This window comes from Phyllostomus hastatus, unplaced genomic scaffold (assembly GCF_019186645.2).
Source record: "Phyllostomus hastatus isolate PE091 unplaced genomic scaffold, TTU_PhHast_1.1 phas_scaffold_28, whole genome shotgun sequence".
NCBI lineage: Eukaryota > Metazoa > Chordata > Mammalia > Chiroptera > Phyllostomidae > Phyllostomus > Phyllostomus hastatus.
Window position 1 is genome coordinate 12,985,532 of NW_025334022.1, and position 21,961 is coordinate 13,007,492.

At 38.2% G+C, this 21,961-nt stretch overlaps 1 protein-coding gene across 1 annotated transcript in view; it reads right to left on the reverse strand.

The window, feature by feature from the left end:
- CENPI (centromere protein I) overlaps positions 1-21,961 on the reverse strand; it is an 83,003-nt gene that overhangs the window by 41,535 nt on the left and 19,507 nt on the right. The window contains exons 6-7 of the mRNA XM_045817675.1: positions 4,225-4,273; positions 3,935-3,981 (exon numbers count right to left, since the gene is read on the reverse strand). Of these exons, the coding sequence (XP_045673631.1) occupies positions 3,935-3,981; positions 4,225-4,273 (96 nt within the window). The remainder of the gene's footprint in view (positions 1-3,934; positions 3,982-4,224; positions 4,274-21,961) is intronic.

Here is a 21,961-nt window from a genome sequence, read left to right on the forward strand (position 1 = left end):
GAGAGAGAGAGAGAGAGAGAGAGAGAGAGAGAGAGAGATCAATGTGCAGTTGCTGGGGGTTATGGCCTGCAACCAAGGCATGTACCCTGACTGGGAATCGAACCTGGGACACTTTGGTTCCCAGCCCGCGCTCAATCCACTGAGCTACACCAGCCAGGGCTCATATTTTCTCTCTTTTATTTACCCATGCCTTAAGCTTACCAGTGATACCTGCTAGCATAGCTTACTCTCACTTGGAGCATATTCAGGACTCAAAGTTCACTCAGTCTTTTTTTTTAAGATTTTCAAATTTATTTTTATAGAAGGAGGAAGGGAGGGAGAAAGAGAGGAAGAGAAACATCAACCAGTTGCCTCTTGCACACTCCCAACCAGGGATCTGGCCCACAACCCAGGCATGTGCCCTGACAGGGAATTGAACTGGTGACCTTTTGGTTCACAGGAAGATGCTCAACTCACTGAGCCACACCAGTCAGGGCTACTCATTCTTAATTTGAACAGAAATGCAGGAAGTCAAAATGGGAAGCCAGGAAAATAGAGCAAAGGAAATATTAATCTATCGTTATCATAATTCCTTAAAAATGGATTAGGAAATCTAACAATTGGTATGTGGTAGCCAAGCTGCTTCCCATAACTGAGACAAGTCTTAAGAAAAGCATTACTTTTACAATGACAGAAGTCATTACTACTGGATACTTGTGTTTGATATATCTGGCTATCTAGAGAAAGCATACCACTAAAATGAATTCCAAGGAAGTAACCCAATTGTTTTGTTACATTACACTTTTGTTGAATCAAATACCATACAAAATAAGGAAGGTAGAAAACAGGGCTTAGAAATATAGTGCCCCTGTTTTATAACAGCTTCTCTAAAATTAAATTTATTTTAAGAAAACCAAAATGGCCTAATTTATCTATGCAGAAGCATCTTCTGGTCTCTGTACTCATATCAATTTGTATCAAAGTGTTTGCTTTCAGTTGAAATGTTTTTTTGATAGAGCAAATACTTAGTGGAGAGAACTTTAGAATTTATTGCCTACTTAACTGAAACTGTCTTTGTTGTTACAAAGTGAACACCTTTTTTTTTTAAAAGGAGACTTTCCATAGCTCCATGACTATACACTTAAAAATGGGTGAGTTGTATGGTATGTGAATTGTTTCAATAAACCTTTTATTAAAAGTCAATTATTTTTGTAAAATGTTAAACATGGTATACTAAACATATTACATGTTTAACTCTGAGTCCTCCTAAAGCCCCACTAAAAAGTAAAGAAATGAGGAAGGCATAGACACAAGTTCAAGGTGAAAGAGAGATGAGACAAAAGCAAATGAGAGATCTCAAAAAGATTTTGGAACCTAGAATGAAGATGAACAAATAGTGATCAGCTTAGCAGAATAGAGAAAACGAAGCCTAAAGCAGCAATAGGAAAAAGCCTCAAAAGCAGCATATTCATGCTTGAGAACTCCCAGAAAGGCTCAGGAATTTGCAGAACCAGATACCTCTGAAAAGTGGAGCTGCAAGAGTGGCAAAAAACAGGAAGATCATTTGAAAGCCTACATAAGAAGCAGTTACAACTACAAATTCCTTCACTGCACTTATAAGCAAACATGAGGGTGTTACTCTCTGAAGATAAAGCTGGACTTAGACAGCAGGCACAACTGTGGTAGGGTGTACCAGGACTTCTCTCCACCCCTTTACACTGCTTATGTCCCAGTCTTAATAGCCAGGTTCCTATCCTTGTGATGGTCCCACTTGGTTGGACCATGGGGTGCCCAAGTATTTGATCAAACATTATTCTGGGTGTTTCTGTGAAGGTGTTTTGGATGATCTACTCTTAATAAGCTTTGAGTAAATAAGATTGCCCTCCATAATGTAGGTGGGTCTCATTCAATCAGGTGAAAGCCTATATAGAACAAAAAGATGAGCCTCCTGGAAGCAAGAGAGAATTCTCCAGCAGAATGCCTTCAGACTGCAACTGCAACACCAGTTCTTCCTGACTCTATAATAGACTGCCTTTGGACTCAAACTAGAATAGCAGCTCTACTGAGTCAGGCCCACCCTGAAGATTCTGTACTCGCTGGCATCTGTAATCGTGTGAGCCGATTTCTTAAAATAAATAAACACACAAACACACACATATACACACCACCTATTGGTTTTGTTTCTCTAGAGAAGCCTAACTAATACAACCTCTAGGCAGGAGACATAATTCTTCTCTGGGAAAAGTGACGCAGTCATTGCAGGGGGGTCCCCCAATGAAAGATACATCAAGATCCTCCAATGAACAAGTCCTTAACACACACACACCAGTTTCCAATCACCATTTTAGTGCTTTACAATTAAATATGGACAAAAAAGTTTACCAGGCATTAGAAAGAAGCCTCTACCATGAAATAAACTAAAGAAAGGAACTCTTGAGGTTACAGAGACAAATCTGAGAACAGAAAAAAAAATCATAGCCCAAGTCACACAGGCTTGTGCCTGGTAGAAAGAGAGTCCCAGAAACCACCCTCACCAGCCCTTAAGATAGACTGAACTCCCCCTCCTTCCTGTTGCAAAGATTGCTCTCAGCAGGCCCTAGCACTTGTAAAATAATGACATGCTTGCTCTGCTTCCCACCATCCATGTTTGCCAACAGAAGGACAATTTCTGTGTTTTGTTTCCTCCATGGATCATGAGTTAATGATGCATGGAAGGTACAGAAGGGATACATGCCTTTACAGGTACCTGAAATTCACAAATCCAAGCATTTGTTAACATGTGCTCATTATGGCTATTACCATTCTATATGTTAGGTTACATGTGAGCATGGCTATGTCTTCTTGGCTTGACATTATTGGATTTGAACAAATTCACCAAAATCCAGCTAATCAAAGCAATTTATGAATGCATCTTTGTAAATGAACATTGATAATGGAATAATTTAGTAATGTACTATACAGAATGTTGATAATAAAGCCATATAATTAATGTTTGGGTATAAATTTTTTAAAATTATTTTATTGTTGTTCAAGTACAGTTATCTGCCTTTCAGTAAATGAATGGATCAAAAAACTATGGGTTTAAAATTTTTACACAATCATGTATAAAATCATACACTTGAACATACAGTTTTTGTTCCACTTAATACAAATCAGCAAGATCTTATTTATGGTAAGAATTTTCTTATTCTATTAAACTGTCTTGCTGTTAACATGCAAAAAAGCACATCATTTTCACAATTTTTATTAATGTGAAGTAAAATTCAACTTGGACAAAAACATTATTATTAATTTCTTCTCAGAGCTAAGAGAAAATGCTGTATCCATAGAACCAAAACAGGAAGCTATAAAAGAAGATAATTGAATTGTACCAACAGGAAACCTCATACTGGAGAAGCACAAATGTGCACATGTGTTTGTGTTTTTCATTAAATCTGAATGTTTTCAGGTGGGTCATGAAGGTTTCAGGAGTTAGGCATAGGCACTACAACTACCCGTTGCTTTGTACCCAAAGCTTCACAAACATCTCTTACCTGACAGTTATAGTGGAAATAACAATGCAAGACAGCTATAAGGACAAGAGATAATGGTCCGGGGGATATACTGAAGTGTGAGTATCCATAAGAGAATACTTTCCTAGATCACACCCACACCCAAAAATAAACTGGTCGCTTTATTTTAATAAAATAAAGTACTGGTCACTTTATTTTGAAGGCAACCACAAAGCTGATGTGGCCCCTGGTGAAAATGAGTTTGACACCCCTGCCTTAAAAGGTCTCTCAAGGATCACCACTCCTCCTTGACCACAGTTTGATTCGGTTTAATTTTGTTGACTGAGTTGCCTAGACAACAAGTGCCTTGAAGGTAATGACTCATTCCATTTTCTATCTCTGAAGCCTAGCTCAATACTTATCACAGAGTACACTGGCTAGTTCTGGGTCTTTGTGGTACTCACCATTTTCACCTGAAGATCAAGCAGTTTTCTCACACGAAATGGTTTGACTAGAAAAGGTAAAAAAAAAAAAAAAGTACTATGGATGTGGCTCATACACCTGCTTCTTACTACACTTTAAGAATATAAACACCTTAGTTAAGCCATTAAGCAAATACTTAGATAAAAGTACTAAAAAGCAATTCCCACAAAATTCTGTCATAGAACTAATGCTAATAGTTAACTTTATAAAGGCCAATACAAATGCTAGTTCAACACAGTGAATGTAATATAACTGGAATAAAAATACTCACCATTCTCTTTTTTAGTAAGTAAATACAGGAAATGGCAGACATAAGGGCACTGTTAAAAGAGAAAAACCTTTTAAAAAGAAAGAAATAATATATGTTGAACACAACAGCAACAAATTATCCTCAAATGTCAATTTTATCCTGATTAAGTGAAAAGGTTTCAGGACATCATTGGAAAATATTTTAAAGCTTCTCTTTTTCATATTACACAGTAGTGATAAAAAGTTTTTTAAAGATTTTATTTATTTATTTTTGGACAGAGGAGAAGGGAGGGAGAAACAGAGGGAGAGAAACATCAATGTGTGGTTTCCTCTTCACGTTCCCAACTGGGGAACCTGGCCTGCAATCCAGGCATATGCTCTGATTGCGAATCGAACCAGTGACCCTTTGGTTTGCAAGCTGATGCTCAGTCCAGAGCCACACCAGCCAGGGAGACAAAAAACAAGTTTTAATTGGTATCCTGTGATGTCATTTTAAAATTTATTTTTAAAATACAAAACACTGCAGTTTGAAAAACAGAAAAACTTCTACCTAACAAAAAATTCATAAACTCCTATTAGTCCATATTTATTAACATACAAACTTAAAACTTTAAGCCTGAATTCCCACTTAAAAGCATGTTCCCATGTTGCTTGGTGTTCAAAATATCATTTCCAATGATCTTAATATTCCAATAAGTGAATATAATACGATAATTTAATTTACCATTTAGCTCTGGGTTTGGCAAATAGCACACAATCAATAAATCTGTTACTTAAACTACTAAATGATTGGTTTCCTTATACCATTTCATTTTGAGTGTCCATTTGTTGAGGTTTTATTCTAGATCAGGAATCAACAAATCTGCTTTTGTAAATCAATTTTATTGGAACACAGCCACACTTACTCCTTTACACACTGTACTGTCTATACAGCAAGCTGCTTTCACTACACCAGTAGAGTGAGTAGTTGTGACAGAGACAGTATGGCCCTCAAGCCAACCTAGTCCTTCAAGAAAAAAATATGCCAACAATTGCTCTAGATGTTAGGAAACTGAAAAATAAATCATTTAATGGAACTAGAGAAGGTAACTTTTTAAAAGCAGACTTTTAAAAAGCAAACTTGCATTTTGGTAGTCATGACTCTAAAGTTTAACGTCTAAAGTATGACAGTTCATACTGCCTCTCCTCTACTTAGCAAAAGATTCAGAAAGACTCCAAACATACTGGTAAGAAGAATGAACTTAGATAAGGAATTCTTTTTTAAAGGAATGAATATATATTATGACCACATCTGCCATATTTGACACAAAATATAATAACTTTCATGTAAAAAAATAATGAGAACAACTCATTATTTTGTCGTAACCAGTGTGGTTCAGTTGGTTGAGAGTAGTCCTGCAAAGCAAAAGGTTTGCCGCTTGGATTCCCAGTCAGGGCCTAGGTTGCAGATTAGGTCCCCAGTTGGCACACATATGAGAGGCAACTGATCAATGTTTCTCTCTCATTATTTCACACCCTTAAAATATAAACATTAGTAACACTATTTAACATGCTGGGTATGAAATAAGTCTCACACAATCACTTGCCTAGGCACCAACAGCATAGAAAATCTGACATTCTCTATTAATCACATCTAGAAAGGAAAAACTCATATGTGTCTAGGACCTCACAAATGCCTTTCTAGCAAATAGCTAACTACCATATCTGACTCAAGGCAGAGTAAGGCTTCCACCAAATTATATAAAAATGAGTTTTCTGAAGGAATGCTTTTACAAGTTAGGCTCCCTATTTCTTGATGTGGGTGATATTTGCACAAATGTTTTTAGTTTATAAAAATTCATTGAGCTGCTAACTTATAATATAGGCAATTTTCTGTATGTATATTATACTCCAATAAGTATTTTTTAAAAATACAGAAAAAAAGAGGGACTTCCTGTCAAGATGGTGGCATAGGTAAACAAATTACCAGCCACCTCCTCATAACACTCCATCAAAATTAAAACGAAACTATAAAATAACCATCATTCAGAACAGTCAGAAATCGGGACTTCCGGTCAAGATGGTGACATAGGTAAACACAATTCACCTCCTTGCTGAAACACATCAAAATTAAAACTAAACTACACACCAAAGATGACTCAGAATCATCAGATATTGAGTTGAATGGAAGTCTGACAACTACAGAACAAATAAACCACATCGTTCCTGAAGAGTAGGAGACACATAGTTGTGAAATGGGAGGGTCCCACACCCACATTTGGTGAATAAAAATCTGGGAGAGATATCCCAGGTGTTAGGTGTCCCAGGCCCCCCAGCCCATGGCAACAGTGCCAGGAAGAGAAGCCCCATAATTTCTAGCTGCAGAAACAAGTGGGATTGGAGTTGGTGAAAAAAAAACACAAAAACTATTGGACTCCTTGGCAGTTCCTATCAAAGGGCTCATGATGAACTTGCGCAGATGAACTTCCTCAACTCCAGCAACAAGATAGCAGCTTGAAGGGCACCAGTGGCATATGGGGAGGAAATGAAGTGTCCGGCATCAGGGCAAGTACCGAGGAAGAGCTCTCTTTCAGAAAAAGAGGAGGGCAGAAGCCACCGTGCCTTTTTTGAGACCTACCCCCACACAGCCACAGAACCAGCAGGCAGGAGACATATCTGAGACTCCATCAATGTGGCTTACACTGTTTGCCCCACCTTTGAGTTTACCTGAGGCTCCAAAACACCCAAATTATGGGCCACCCCCAGCCTTGTACCTCTTGCTAAGTGACCACAGGCCTGGCACTAGCAGCAGCCAGACTAGAGTCATAGCTTGGCTTCACCTGGGAATCTCCACACCCAGCACAAATAGCAGCAATCTCAGGTTGTTTTACAACACGTGCAGCATGGCCCCAGTGTTGACCTTGGCTTGTGACATCTGGGAAAGCCCAGAGCCAATCCACCCAGTGGACAACTACAGACCATGTCGCAGAACCACCACCCTGTCCCTGCATAGCTGATCCTCCTCCGAGTGAGATGGTCGGTGGTCAGTGGTCACAACCAGTCCTTGCACCTGATTGGAATGGGCAAATCCCTCCCACTGACCTGCCAAGAGCAATTAAGACTCAACTACAAGAGGAGAGAGTACTTAGCCCACATGAATGGTACCCCTTGAATACCCAGCTTGGGTCATAGGAGAGGCTGAGCCACTGGAACCTACAGGACACCTACTACATTAGCACACACTACCAAGACAGGGAGTCATACCAGCTTTTACCTAATACAAAGAAACAAACACATGGAAGCAGCCAAAATGAGGAGACAAAGAAATGTGACCCAAATGAAAGAACAAATCAAAACTCCAGAAAAGAACTAAACAAAGAGATAAGCAATTTATCAGATACAGAGTTCAAAACACTGGTTATATAAGGATGCTCAAGGAATGTAGTAAGGACAACAGCATAAAAAAGATCCAGTCAGAAATGAAGGATACACTAATTAAAGAACAATTTACAGGGAAAGAACAGTAGAGTGGATGAAGCTGAGAATCAAATCAATGATTTGGACACAAGGAACCAAAAAAACCCCTGCTAAAACATGACTGGTATGTAGTGCGAGATGTGAGAGGGCTGGCTGGGCACCCACAGGCAGCAGCTGAAGTGCTAGATGAGTATTTCAGCAGCTGGGGGAATCCCACTGAGAAGTGTGGAACCTAAATGTCAAGCTGGGCTCCCCAGCCTAGAGCACCAGAGCCTTAAATGTACTCAGATAATAGCTGTGAAAAGCAGCAGGGTTTCTCTCTGGCAGGGACAGACAGGTGGACACACAGAGAGCCTTTAAAGGGCCAACACATAAATTTTCATTTGCAGCCACTTACACTGAGCGCTGGCAAAGGGTGGGCATAGTGGACTAGAGACACTTGAGGAGAGACTGGAGATGTGGCTTTGGGGAGAGAACTGAGAGAACAGCCGCTAAGATCCTGGTTCTGAGTCAACCCCAATACTGCAGGAGCCATCTTAGAGCAACCCCCTCTGAGTGGCATCAACCTGAGAGGAAGCAGTAACCCAGCCCACAGGAATTACTCTACTACACCCTGTGGTGCTTACACCTGACTGCTGACTGCTGAGTGCAAAGTGACTAGATTAACAACTGAAGGAGACAGCCAAAGACAGTAGATCCTTGGAAGTCTCCAACAGGCTGCCTGAGGCCAGTTGGGACACTATCTGACATTACCAGAGGTGGTTCCAGCAGAAAAAAAATCAGTGGTAAATACCAGATGCTACCAAGAAAAAACCCACTGTGGTCTTCTCCATGATTTGCAATATTTCCTCTCCTGCATAGTTTTTTTTTAAGATTTAACTTATTCATTTTTAGAGAGAGGGGAAGGGAGGAAGAAAAAAAGGGAGATAAACATCAATGTGTTGTTGCCTCTAGTGTGCCCCCTACTAGGGACCTGGCCTGCAACCCAGGCATGTGATCTGACTGGGAACTGAACCAGTAACCCTTTGGTTCAAAGGTTGGTACTCAATCCACTGAGCTACTCCAGCCAGGGCATCCTGCATAGTTTTTTAACATTCATTTCTTGTCCTTCAAGTTTGTGCATATTGAGTCACCAGATATGATATTATAGTTTATTTCAATTCTCATAATTTGCTCCTTTCTCTTACCCCATTTCACCTTCTTCTTTCTTCTTCTTATTTTTGTTTCAATTTTGTTTTCTCTCTTGCTACAACTTGTTTCAATTCTGCACTCTTACTATTTTTTCCCCATCCAGCCTGTCAAAACCATTCTTCTTGTCATTGGTCATCTCACATTCTTTTTCCTACTCTCAAAATACCTGTGTCCTCTCTCCACCTTTATTAATCTTTGCTCATAGGTAGTGGATAAGGTGGTTGTTGCTACAGTTCTTCAATCTTATTTCTAGATAGTGACTATCTTTAGATTTCGAATCTCAAATTTCACTATTCCCCTCTCCTACCCCATTCTTGTCTTCCTCCTGCCCTTCCCTTTCTTACTTTAAACATTAATTTTTCACCTGGCTTAGCTAGGTTTTCATCCCATATTCTTAGTATTCCTCTATCCCCTCAAAATAATTTCTCTTTCCTCTAAATATCTCTTAAGCTCTTCTCTCTTTCCTTGTGCCCTCTCATTCCCAATCCCACCTATATAAATCTTAGCTCATTAGTTGTTGATGTCTCTGTGGTAGAAGTTTTTCCGCAATTAGGACATTATTTTTTTATATATAAATGTATACTTTTTTTGTTGTTTTGGTGGTGGTTTTTTCTCACTAGAGATATACAAGTATATACATATTTTCTTTAAATTTTGGTTTTAACCTAATACTACACACTTCTCCTCTCTTACTTTATTAAACTTCCCCCTCTATTTTTAAGTTATGAAGTAAAATTTATTTTCTTTCCCATTTTGTCTTGTCTCTATTCCCTACTCTTATTATTACATCTCCCTCTACCCTCACAAAATCTCTTTTCTGGAGGGGGAAGATGGCAGCTTTACTCTAGGCAATGTGATTCTTGGCTTCTGTGAGGAGGAGGAAAGCTCGCGGATCGGTGGAGGAACAGAGCAAGTGGCCTAGGTTACCGAAACATTTTTTAAAACAGGACATCAAAATTTATTGTGATCATTGAAAAACCAGACGGTAAGGAGACTGCTTCAGGACAAAAGAGACCCAGGGATCAGCACGGGGACCAGGGGGGTTGCAGTCCCCAAGCCCAGGGCTCCCGGGAGGGGGAAGTCGCTGCTCCTTCCCCGGAATACAGGGATTAAGCAACACCAGGGGAGACCTTGTTGCTTTAATTCACAGAGAGGCCAGTTGGACTGGGGGAAAAAAATCACCCAGGGACAGTGAACACCCACCAAGAGCCCTGGGAGAAGTGAGTGCCTCCAGCCGGCACGACCAGGGACAGCCTGGAAGAGCCCCCGCACCCCTAGCCTGGTGGGAGTGTGGATGGGTGGAAAACCCAGACATCACAGCCCCGATCCAGGAAAGGGCACGGGCATTCTCAGGTTTCTGGAGCCTGCGGTGCTGAACCGTGGAAGAGTGCGCCCCTTAGGGAATCCTGATTCTTGCGCTGTGAACCCGGAAGGGACACGGCGCTTAGTGCATTCCTAGAGCCCGAAACTCAAAAATTTGATGGATGGGTGTGCCCTTTTATGACCCCAGAGATAGCACAGTGAATCCCAAAACGTCGCAGGTGCTTCCTGAGATCATAGAGCTGGAACCCTGCGGGGACCCCGGAGCCCGGGAGAACGCGGCAGTGAGCTCCAGAGAGCAAGCATGCTCGGGAGCACCCGGGGTCCTGTAGAGGAAAGTCAGATTGGCCCTGGGGAGAGTACCTGAGAGACTTACTGAGATTTGGCTGGGAAGAGTGATAAGCATTTCAAACGTCTCTCAGCCAGCTGAAGCCAGCAAGATCAAAAGAACTGGTCAGGCCAGTTAGAAACCAACAAGAGGTTTTTTTGTTTTTTGTTTTGTTTCGTTTTGTTTGTCTGTTGTTGGTTGATTGATTTTATCTTGTGTTTTAACTGACTTTTTATTTTTCAATTCTTCTTATTATTATATCTCTCAATCCCTTATGTTTCTCTTCCATTCATCCTAGTATTATTCCTTCCACTCCAAATTTATCTCTCCTGCACTACATCTTCTGCTTTTTTTCCTTTTCTTTTTTGATCTTGCAAGTTACTGCAAATTTGTATTATCTTTTTCTCACTTTTCTGACATTTTTTATTTTAATAGTATTTTGCTATTCTTTTTCTTTCTGTATAATCTTCTTTGCTTGGCTGGTTATACTGTCATTTGATAGGTTCCCCCTGGTATCTCAGTCACAGTGTGTTGATAATTTACTATCCTTCATCTGTGTTCCATTAATACACCTCTCAAGGTTCTATACTCCTTATTCCTGTAATCTAGATCTCATCAATTCTGCCACAAGACTGTTGCTTTACTATTACAGTAAATAAGACCTAGTCCGTACAATTGTAAGTACTACTCAACAACCCTCCCTGATCTCAGCCCACTTTGCAATTTCCGGAACTATACTATTGTGGGGGTTGTCTCTATTCTTTTATACACTACTCCTATTTATTAATCTTTATTCCAACCCTACCTTAGAATCTGAACTCCCACAGCCTCGGCTTCCTAGATCCAACTAACAATCCTTTTGTCCCCAATAAGAGTCTTACCTTCTTTCCATCCTTTCTAAAACGTGGATAGTGGGGTGAAGGATCACGGTTCACACTATAAGGAGCCAAAGGATAACCCATCTCTTCTCTACTGGCTGCTAATGTAAATATCATAGTACACTGTCTTGCTGTCTTAAACCATTTTGCCTAACTCCTGCAACTGATCACAAAAAGGAGTAGAGGGAAGTTGTGAACACCAGGATACACAAAGGAGACTGCACCACTGAATCTCACAAGTATTATACAACAGAAGTTCACACCATAATTACAGGGAACCAGAACAGATCAATTTAAGAAACAGAGGATAAGAAGAAGAAATGCACGAACAATGAGAAAACAAAGAAACAATCCCTAAGTGAAGAGAAAGGAGGAAGCCTCAGGAAAAATGCTAAATGAAATAGAGGCAACTCAACTATCAGATGGTGAGTTCAAAACAATGATTATCAGGAACTTCAATGAACTCTCAATGAGCTGTCAGTAACTAGAGGGAAGCTACAATAATCTCACTGCAAACTATATAAACATGAAAAAGGAAATAGAAACTGTCAAAAAGGGCCAAGAGGAAATGAAGAATACCATTTCTGAGCTGAGGAACACAGCAGAAGGAATGAAAAGCAGGATTGATGAAGTAAAAAATTGGAGTAGCGAGCTAGAAGACAAAGTAGAAAACAACACCTAGAAAGAGCAAGAAAAGGAAAAGAGGCTCAGAAAGAATGAAGAGGGATTAAGAGAAATGCAAGACAATATGAAACGTAATAATATCTGTATAATAGGGATACAAGAAGGAGAAGAAGAAGAGCAAGGGACCGAAAACCTAGTTGAAAAAGTAATGAAGGAAAACTTCCCTAATTTGATGACAGAAAAAGTCACACAAATCCAGGAAACACAGAGAGTCCCAATCAAGAGGAACCCAAAGAGGCCCACCTCAAGACACATCATAATTAAAATGGCAAAACTTCAAGACAAAGAGAGAATCTTAAAGGCAGCAAGGGAGAAACAGGAAGTAACATACAAGGGAGCCCCAATACGGCTAACAGCTGACTTCTCAATGGAAACACACCAAGCCATAAGAGAATGGCAAGAAATACTCCAAGTAATTAGAACCAGAGGTCTGCAAACAAGGCTACTTTACCCAGAAAGGATCTCAATCAAGATAGAAGGCGAGATAAGAATCTTCCCAGACAAAAGAAGTCTAAAAGAATACACCTCCACTAAACCAGCTCTGCAAGAGATTCTAAAGATACTGCTTTAAGGAAAGGAAGGAAAAGAGAGAGAGAGAGAAGAACACACGTAAATAAAAGGCAATGAATAAGTACCTATCAATAATAACCTTAAACGTAAATGGATTAAATGCTCCAATCAAAGGACATAAAATAGCTGAATGGATAAGAAAACATGACCCAAATATATGCTGCCTACAAGAGACCCACCTCAGGATAAAAGACCTGCACAGGCTGAAAGTGAAGGGCTGGAAACAAATCTTCCAAGCAAATGGAAAGGAAAAAAAAGCCAGGGTAGTAATACTCATATTAGACAAAACAGACTTCCAAAAAAGGACCATAGAGAGAAACCCAGAAGGTCACTTCATAATACTCAAGGGAAGAATCTACCAAGAAGACATAAACATTGTAAATATATATGCATCCAACATAGGAGCACTCAAATACATAAAGAATATCTTACAGGACTTCAAGAAAGACATTGACAGCAACACAATTATAGTAAGAGATTTTAACACCCCACTATCAAAAATGGACAGATCTTCCAAACAAAATATCAACAAAGACATTGTGGCACTGAACAATACCCTAGATGAAATGGGCTTTACTAATATATACATAACCCTCCATCCCAAAGAAGCTAAATACACATTCTTTTCTAATGTACACGGAACATTTTCAAAGATAGACCACATGATAGGACACAAAAGAAGCCTCAACAATATTCAAAAAAATTGAAATCATACCAAGCATTTTCTCGGACCACAAGGGACTGAAGCTAGAAACCAACCCCAAGGAAAAAAACCCAAAACACTCAAAATTGTGGAGATTAAATAGCATGCTATTTAAACAATGAATGGGTCAAGAATGATATTAGGGAAGGAATCAAAAGGTTTCTGGGAACAAATGAAAACGAACTCACAACAACCCAAAACTTATGGGACACAGCCAAGGCAGTCCTGAGAGGGAAGTTCATAGCAATACAGGCCCACCTAAAAAGTTAGAAACATTCCAAACAAACAGCCTAACCCCACGTCTACAAGAACTCAAGGAACAACAACAAAGACAGCCCAGAGCAAGCAGAAGCAAGGAAATAACCAAGATCAGAGCAGAATTAAATGACATAGAGACTAAAAGCACAAATCTAAGGATCAATGAATCCAGGAGGTGGTTCTTTGAAAAGATAAACAAAATCAACAAGCCTTTAAGCAGACTATTCAAGAAAAAAAGAGAGAAGACTCAAACAAACACAATCAGAAATGAAAGAGATTACAACAGATACCACAGAAATACAAAGGATTGTAAGAAATTACTACAAAGAACTGTATGCCAAGAAATTTGAAAACCTAGGTGAAATGGACACATTTCTTGAAAAATACAGTCTTCCAAAACTCAGTGAAAAGAAGCAGAAGCCTGAATAGACCAATAAGAGCAAAAGAAATTGAAGCAGTAATCAAAAAACTCCCAACACACAAAAGCCTTGTGACAGATGGTTTCACAGGAGAATTCTACAAAGCATTTAAGGAAGAGCTAACCCCTATCCTTTACAGACTAATCCCAAAAATCCAAACATATGGGGGATTCCCAAACTCTTTTTATGAGGCCAACATCATCCTAATTCCGAAGCCAGATAAAAACACACACAAAAATAAAAACTTCAGGCCAATGATGAACATTGACGCTAAAATCCTCAACAAAATACTGGCAAACCGCATCCAACAGTACATTAAAAAGATCATACACCATAACCAAGTGGGAGTCATCCCAGGGATGCAAGGATGGTACAATATTCACAAATCAGTAAACGTAATACATCACATAAACAAAAGCAAAGACAAAAACTACATGATCATATAATAGATGCAAAAAAAGCATTTGATAAGGTACAGCATCCATTAATGATAAAAACACTCAGCAAAGTGGAAATAGCAGGAGCATTCCTCAACATAATAAAGACCATATATGAGAGACCTACAGCTAACATCATACTAAATGGGCAAAAATTTAAATCTTTTCCACTAACATCAGGAACAAGACAAGGCTGTCCACTTTCACCACTTCTATTCAATATAGTACTGGAAGTTTTAGCCACAGAGATCAGACAAGGAAAAGACATAAAAGGCATCCAAATCGGAAAGGAGGAAACCAAACTGTCACTGTTTGCAGATGACATGATAGTGTACATAGAAAATCCTATAGACTCCACCAAAAAAACTGCTTGACCTAATAAATGAATTTGGCAAAAGAGCGGGATACAAAGTCAATATCCAGAAATCAAAGGCATTTCTGTACACCCTCAATAAAACAGCAGAAGCAGAAATCAAGAAAAAAATCCCATTTGAAATAGCAAAAAGAAAAATAAAATACCTAGGAATAAACCTAACCAAAGAGGTAAAAGACCTGTATTCAGAAAACTACATAACACTCAGGAAAGAAATCAAGGGAGACTTAAACATATACCGTGTTCATGGATTGGAAGAATTAATATCATCAAAATGCCCATACTACCCAAAGCAATTTACACATTCAATGCAATACCTATTAAAGTACCAATGGCTTATTTCACAGACATAGAACAAACACCTTAAAAATTTCTATGGATCTATAAATGACCCTGAATAGCTGCTGCAATTTTGAGAAAGAAGAGCAAAGTAGGAGTGATCACAATACCTGATACCAAACTATACTACAAAGCCACTGTAATCAAAACAGCCTTGTACTGGCAAAAAAACAGGCACAAGGACCAATTGAACAGAACAGAGATCCCAGAAATAAACCTATGCCTCTATGGTCAATTAGTGTTTGACAAAGGAGGCAGCAACATAAAATGGAGTAAAAATAGCCTCTTCAACAAATGGTGTTGGGAGAACTGGACAACTACATACAAAAAAATGAAATTAGAGTACCAACTTACACTTTATACAAAAATAAATTCAAAGTGGATAAAAGACTTAAATATAAACCATGACACCATTAAAGTCCTAGAGGAGAACGTAGGTAGGAAAATCTCAGATATTTCATGCAGAAACTTTTTTACTGGCATGTCCCCTAGAGCAAGGGACATAAAGGAAAGAATAAACAAATGGGACCTCATCAAAATAAAAAGCTTTTGCACAGGTAAAGAAAACAGTATCAAAATAAAGAGAGCCAACAGTATGGGAAAACATATTTGCCAATGATACCTCAGAGAAGGGTTTAATCTCCAAAATATATAAACAACTTACACAACTACACTCTAAGAAGACAAGGAATCCAATTAAAAGATGGGCAGAGGACTTGAACAGACACTTCCCCAAGGAGGACATACAGAAAATCCAAAGACACATGAAACAATGTTCAATATCGCTAGGTATCAGAGAGATGCAAATTAAAACCACAGTGAGATACCACTTCACACCAGTCACGATGGCCATCATAAACAAAGCAACAAAAAACAAGTGTTGGATAGGTTGTGGAGAAAAAGGATCCCTAGTGCACTGCTGGTGGGAGTGCACACTGGTACAACCACTATGGAAAGCAGTATGGAACTTCCTCAGAAAACTAAAAATGGATCTGCCTTTTGACCCTGCAATTCCACTGCTGGGACTCAATCCTAAGTATACTAAAACACCAATCCAAAAGAACCTATGCATCCCAATGTTCATAGCAGCACAATTTACAATAGTCAAGTGCTGGAAACAACCTAGATGCCCATCAGTAAGTGAATGGATCAAAAAACTATGGTACATTTACACAATGGAATTCTATGCAGCAGAAAGAAGGAGCTCCTACTTTTTGCAACAGCTTGGATGGAGCTAGAAAGCATTATGCTAAGCGAAACAAGGCAGGCAGTGAAAGACAAATACCATATGATCTCACCTTTAACAGGAACCTAAACAACAAAACAAAGAAACAAGCTAAATATAACCAAAGACACTGAAATAGAGGACAGGCTGACAGTTATCACAGGGGAGAGAAGAGGGAATTTCAGGGGACAATGGGAAAGGCTCACGGGAACAAATTTAAAGGACACATGGAAAAAACTAGGGGGAGGTTGGTAATGGGAGGGAAGTGGGGAGGGTTGGGAGGGAGGGCTGGATTGGGAGTAAAAGGGAGAAAACTGTACTTGAACAATGATTAAAATAAAATTTTAAAAAATCTCTTTTCTTCTAGTTAGTCATGTCGTATTCATTTTTCCTTTCTTATAATAGTCTTAATCTCATTACACCATTATTAATATTGGCACATTGACTGTTGATAATGTAACTGTGGGTATGGGTCTGTTTCCTATGCTGTTTGCTGTTCTAGCAGCACCTCTATAACAGTATACAAGACATGGAAGGCTGAATGACTGTCAATCAGTAAGCCAGAGGTAAGACCCTACCAAAGAATGACCCAACAACAACCAAAACCCAAATACAACCACATAAAGGGCATAAAGGGTGGTACAACAATATCAAACACAGGTGATAAAGGAGACTGCTCCACTTAGTCAAAGAGTTCTCCTACCACAGAAGATCACAAGACAAAGATGGAGAGTCAAAGCAAATCAATCGAAGAAGTGAAAACAAACAAGAAGAGGAAATTAAAATGGGAAGACAAAGCAACAACCGCCAATATAAAGTAAAAAAGGAATCTCCAGAAAGACTGCTAAACAAAATTGAGGCAAACAAACTATCAGACCTTGAGTTCTAAATAATAATTATAAAGATGCTCAAGGAAATCACTGAGAACTTCTAAGAACTCCAGGAAAACTTCAAAGAATTTACTGCAAACTATACCAGAAAGAGGACATTGAAACCATCAATAAGAGACAGGAGGAAATGAAAAATATCAGAATTTTTTATATAATAGCAGAAGTAACAGTAGAAGGAATCAAAAGCAGGTTAAATGAAGAACTGGATCGAATCACTAAGCTGGAGGGCAAGGTAGAAAAAAATTCCAAGACAGAGCAACAAAATGAAAAAACACTCAAAAAGAACAAAGAGGCATTAAGGGAACAGCAGGACAACATGAAAGATAACAATATTCATATCAAAGGGATATGGGAAGAAGAGAGGAGCAAGGGATAGAAAACCTGTTTGAAAAAGTAATGACAGAAAACTTCCCTAACTTGGAGAGGAAAAAAATCACGCAAATCCAGGAAGCACAGAGGGTACCAATAAAGATGAACACAAAGATGCCCACTCCAAAACATCATAATTAAAATGGCAAAATTCAAACACAAATAGAATACCTTAAAGGCAGCAAATGAGAAACAGATTGCAACATACAAAGGAGCTCCGATAAGACTAGCAGCTGATTTCTCAACAGAAACACTACAAGCCAGAAGGAAATGGCAAGAAATATTCCAAGGAATGAAAAGCAAAGTCCTTAAACCAAGACTAATCCACCCAGCAAGACTCTAATTTAAAATGGAAGGGAAAATAAGGAGTTTCCCAGACAAAAGAAGGCAAGAAGAATACACGTCCACCAAACCAGCACTGCAAGACATGCTAAATGGAGTGCTTTAACAAGATGAAGAAAAAGAGTGAGAGTGAGAGAGAGAGAGAGAGAGTGAGAGAGAGAGAGAGAGAGAGAGAGAGAGAGAGAGAGAAGAGAACACAGGTACAAAGGGGGAAACTGGCAATGAATAAATACCTATCAATATAACCTTAAATGTAAATGGTTAGATGCTCCAATCAAAAGCCATAGGGTAGCTGAATGGATAAGAAAACATGACCTGCACATATGCTGCCTATGAGAGACTCACCTCAGAACAAAAGACCTACACAGACTGAAAGTGAAAGGTTGGAAAAAAATATTCCAAGTAAACAGAGAGAAAAAAAAGCCAGGATAGCAATATTTATATCAGACAAAAATAGATTTCAAAATAAAGTTCATAAAGAGAAACAGTGAAGTTCACTTCAGAATATGGAAGGGAAGAATTCATCAAGAAGACATAAACATTGGAAACATACATGCACCCACCACAGGGGCACCCAAATAAATAAAGAAAATCTTGCAGGACTTGAAGAATGATATAGACAGTAACACGCATATAGTAGGGGAATTTAACATGCCACTGTCAACTATCGACAGATCTTCCAAACAAAGAATTAAGAAGGATATTGTGGCACTGAACAACACTGATCAAATGGACTTAATATATCCATATATATATATATATATCTATATCTTAACATATCTATATATATAGATATCTATACATATAGATATACATATATACATATAGATATCTATATATATATCTATACATATAGATATCTATATATATAGAACCTTTCATCCCAAAGAAGCAAAATACACATTCTTTTCAAATGCACATGGAACATTTTCAAAGATAGGTCAGAGGATGACACAAAACAAGCCTCAACAAATTCAAGAAAATCAAAATCATACCAAGCATTTTGTAAGACCAAAATGGCTTGAAACCAAAAACCAACATCAAGGGAAAAAATTAAAAAGCAGTCAAATTTATGGAGACTGAATAACATGTTATTATACAATGAATAGGAGAACAATGAGATCAAGAAAGAAATGAAAAAGCTTCTGGGAACAAAGGAAAATGAATACACAACGGCCCAAAACCTGTGGGGCACAGTGACGGCAGTCCTGGGAGGGAAGTTCATAGCAATATAGTCCTACCTAAAAATGATAGAAACATTTCAAATAAACAACCTAACCCTATATCTTCAAGACCTGGAAGAACAATAAACAAAGCCTAAAGGGAGTACAAAACATGAAATAATCAAGATCAGAGCAGAATTATGACATAAAGATTAAAAGAACAATTCAAAGTATCAATAAATTCAGGAGCTGGTTCCTTTAAAAGATAAAGAAAATCAAGAAGCCTTTAACCATACTCATCAAGAAAAAAGATAGAGAGTCCAAATAAATAAAATCAGAAATGAAAGGGAGAAATTACAACGAATTCCACAAAAATACAAAGGACTTTAAGAAATTACTGTGAACAACTACATGCCAAGAAAGCTGAAAGGTAGGGTGAAATGGACAAATTTCTAGAAACATAAAATTCCAAAACTGAATGAAGAAGCAGCAGAAAGCCTGAACAAACTGATAACAGCTAGTGAAATTGAGGCAGTAATCAAAAACTCCTGACACACAAAAGCCCTGGACCCAATGATTTCACAGGATAATTTTACAAAACAATTAAGTAAGAAGAGCTAACCCCTATCCTTCTCAGACTATTCTGAAAAATTGAAGAGGGAAGACTCCCAAACTTTTTTTATGAGACCAGCATCAGCTTAATCCCAAAACCAGATAAAGGCACAACAAATAAAGAAAACTTCAGGCCAATATCTCTGATGAACATAGACACTAAAATCCTCAAGAAAACATTGGCAAACCACATTCAGAAGCACATTAAAAAGATCAAACACCATGACCAAGTGGGATTCATCCCAGGGATGCAAGGATGGCACAGTATTTTAAATCAATATGTGTAATACATCACATAAACAAAAGAAAAGACAAAAACCACATGACCATATCAATAGATGCAGAAAAAGCATTTGATAAAGTACAGCACCCATTTATGATTAAAAAAAACACTCAGAAAAGTAGGAGTGAGGGAGCATACCTCAACATAATAAAGGCCATATACAAGGAACATATAGCCAACATCATAATGAATGGGCAAGTACTAAAAGCTTTCTCACTAAGATCAGGAACAAGACAACAATCTCTGCTTTCACCACTTCTATTCAACAAAGTATTGGAAATCTTAGCCACAGCAATCAGACAAGAAAAAATAAATAAAAGGCATCCAAATTGGAAAGAAGGAAGTAAAGCTGTTACTGTTTGCAGATGACATGATAGTGTACATAAAGAACCCTGTAGACTCCACCCAAAATCTAGTCAACCTAATAAGTGAATTTGGCAAAACAGCAAAAAAAAGTCAATATTCAGAAATTGAAGGCCTTTTTATACACCAACAATGAAATATCAGAAGCAGAAATCAGGGAAAAAAATCCCATCTGATATAGTAACAAGAAAAATAAAGTATATAGGAATACACTTAACCAAGGTGGTAAAAGATCTGTCCTCAGAAATCTACAGAACACTGATGAAGGAAATTGAAGAAGACACAAATAAGTGGAAGCCCATACCATCTTCATGGATAGGAAGAATTAACCTCATTAAAATATCCATACTACCAAAGCAATTTATAGTTTCAACACAATCCCTGTTAAAATACTAATGACATATTTCACAGATATCGATCAAATATTTATACTTTTCAAACATGCCTAGGTTGTGGGTTTGGTCCCCAGTTCAGGTGCATACGAGAGGCCACTCATCAATGTTTCTCCTCCCTGCATCTTTTTTCTGTCCCTTTCCCTCTCTCTAAAAAAAAAAATCGATAAAGAAAAAAAAATGTTTTTAAAGTAAGGGAAAGTCAAACACATACTAATCATCATTAATCCACTCGTGTACCACAATAAATTCTTCTCCCAAGAATTTATAAAACACAACCTAGGCCCTATGTAGGTTTGCAGTTTGAATCTACACTAGTGATATGACCAAGAAAACATCAATTGAAGAATTAAATGTGGTTCTAGCTTCATTGTACCTCCCAAACAAATCACATATCTGTAAGGGACTTATATCTAAAATAATAATAATAAAACCCAATAATAAAAATGTTTAACATCACTAATTATTCGAGAAATACAAATCAAAACCACAATGAAATATCACTGTATACTCACTAGGATGGAGATAATGAGAAAGAACATCAGATAAATAAGTATTAGTGAGGATGTGTTGAAATTGGAACCCTCATACACTACTGGTGGGAAGGTAAATTGGTACAGGCACTGTGGAAAACACAGTGGTGGCTCCTCAAAATGCTAAACATAGAATTACCATGTGATAAAGCAATTCCATTCCTAGGTATATATCCAAAAGAATTCAAAACAGGGACTTGAACATATACTTGTATGCCAATGTTCATTGTAGCATTGATTTTAGCCAAAAAGTAGAAATAATCCAAGAATCCATCAACAGATGAATGAATAAACAAAGCTTGGCATATTCATACAATGGAACATTATTCAGCCATAAAAATGAAATTCTAATACATGCTAAAACATGGATGAACCTTGAAGGTTCATGGATGAACCTTGCACATGGTAAGTGCAAGAAGCCAGACACATAAGGACAAACACTGTATGATTCAATTTATAAGAGATACCTAGAGCAGGCAATTTTGTAGAGACAGAAAGTGCATTAGAAGTTACAGGGGCTGGGAAGACAATGAATGTGGAGTTATTGCTTAATCAATAGAAAGATTATGTTTAGGTCAGTAAGTTCCAGAAAGAGTAGTGATATTACAATATTGTGAGTGTACTTGATGCC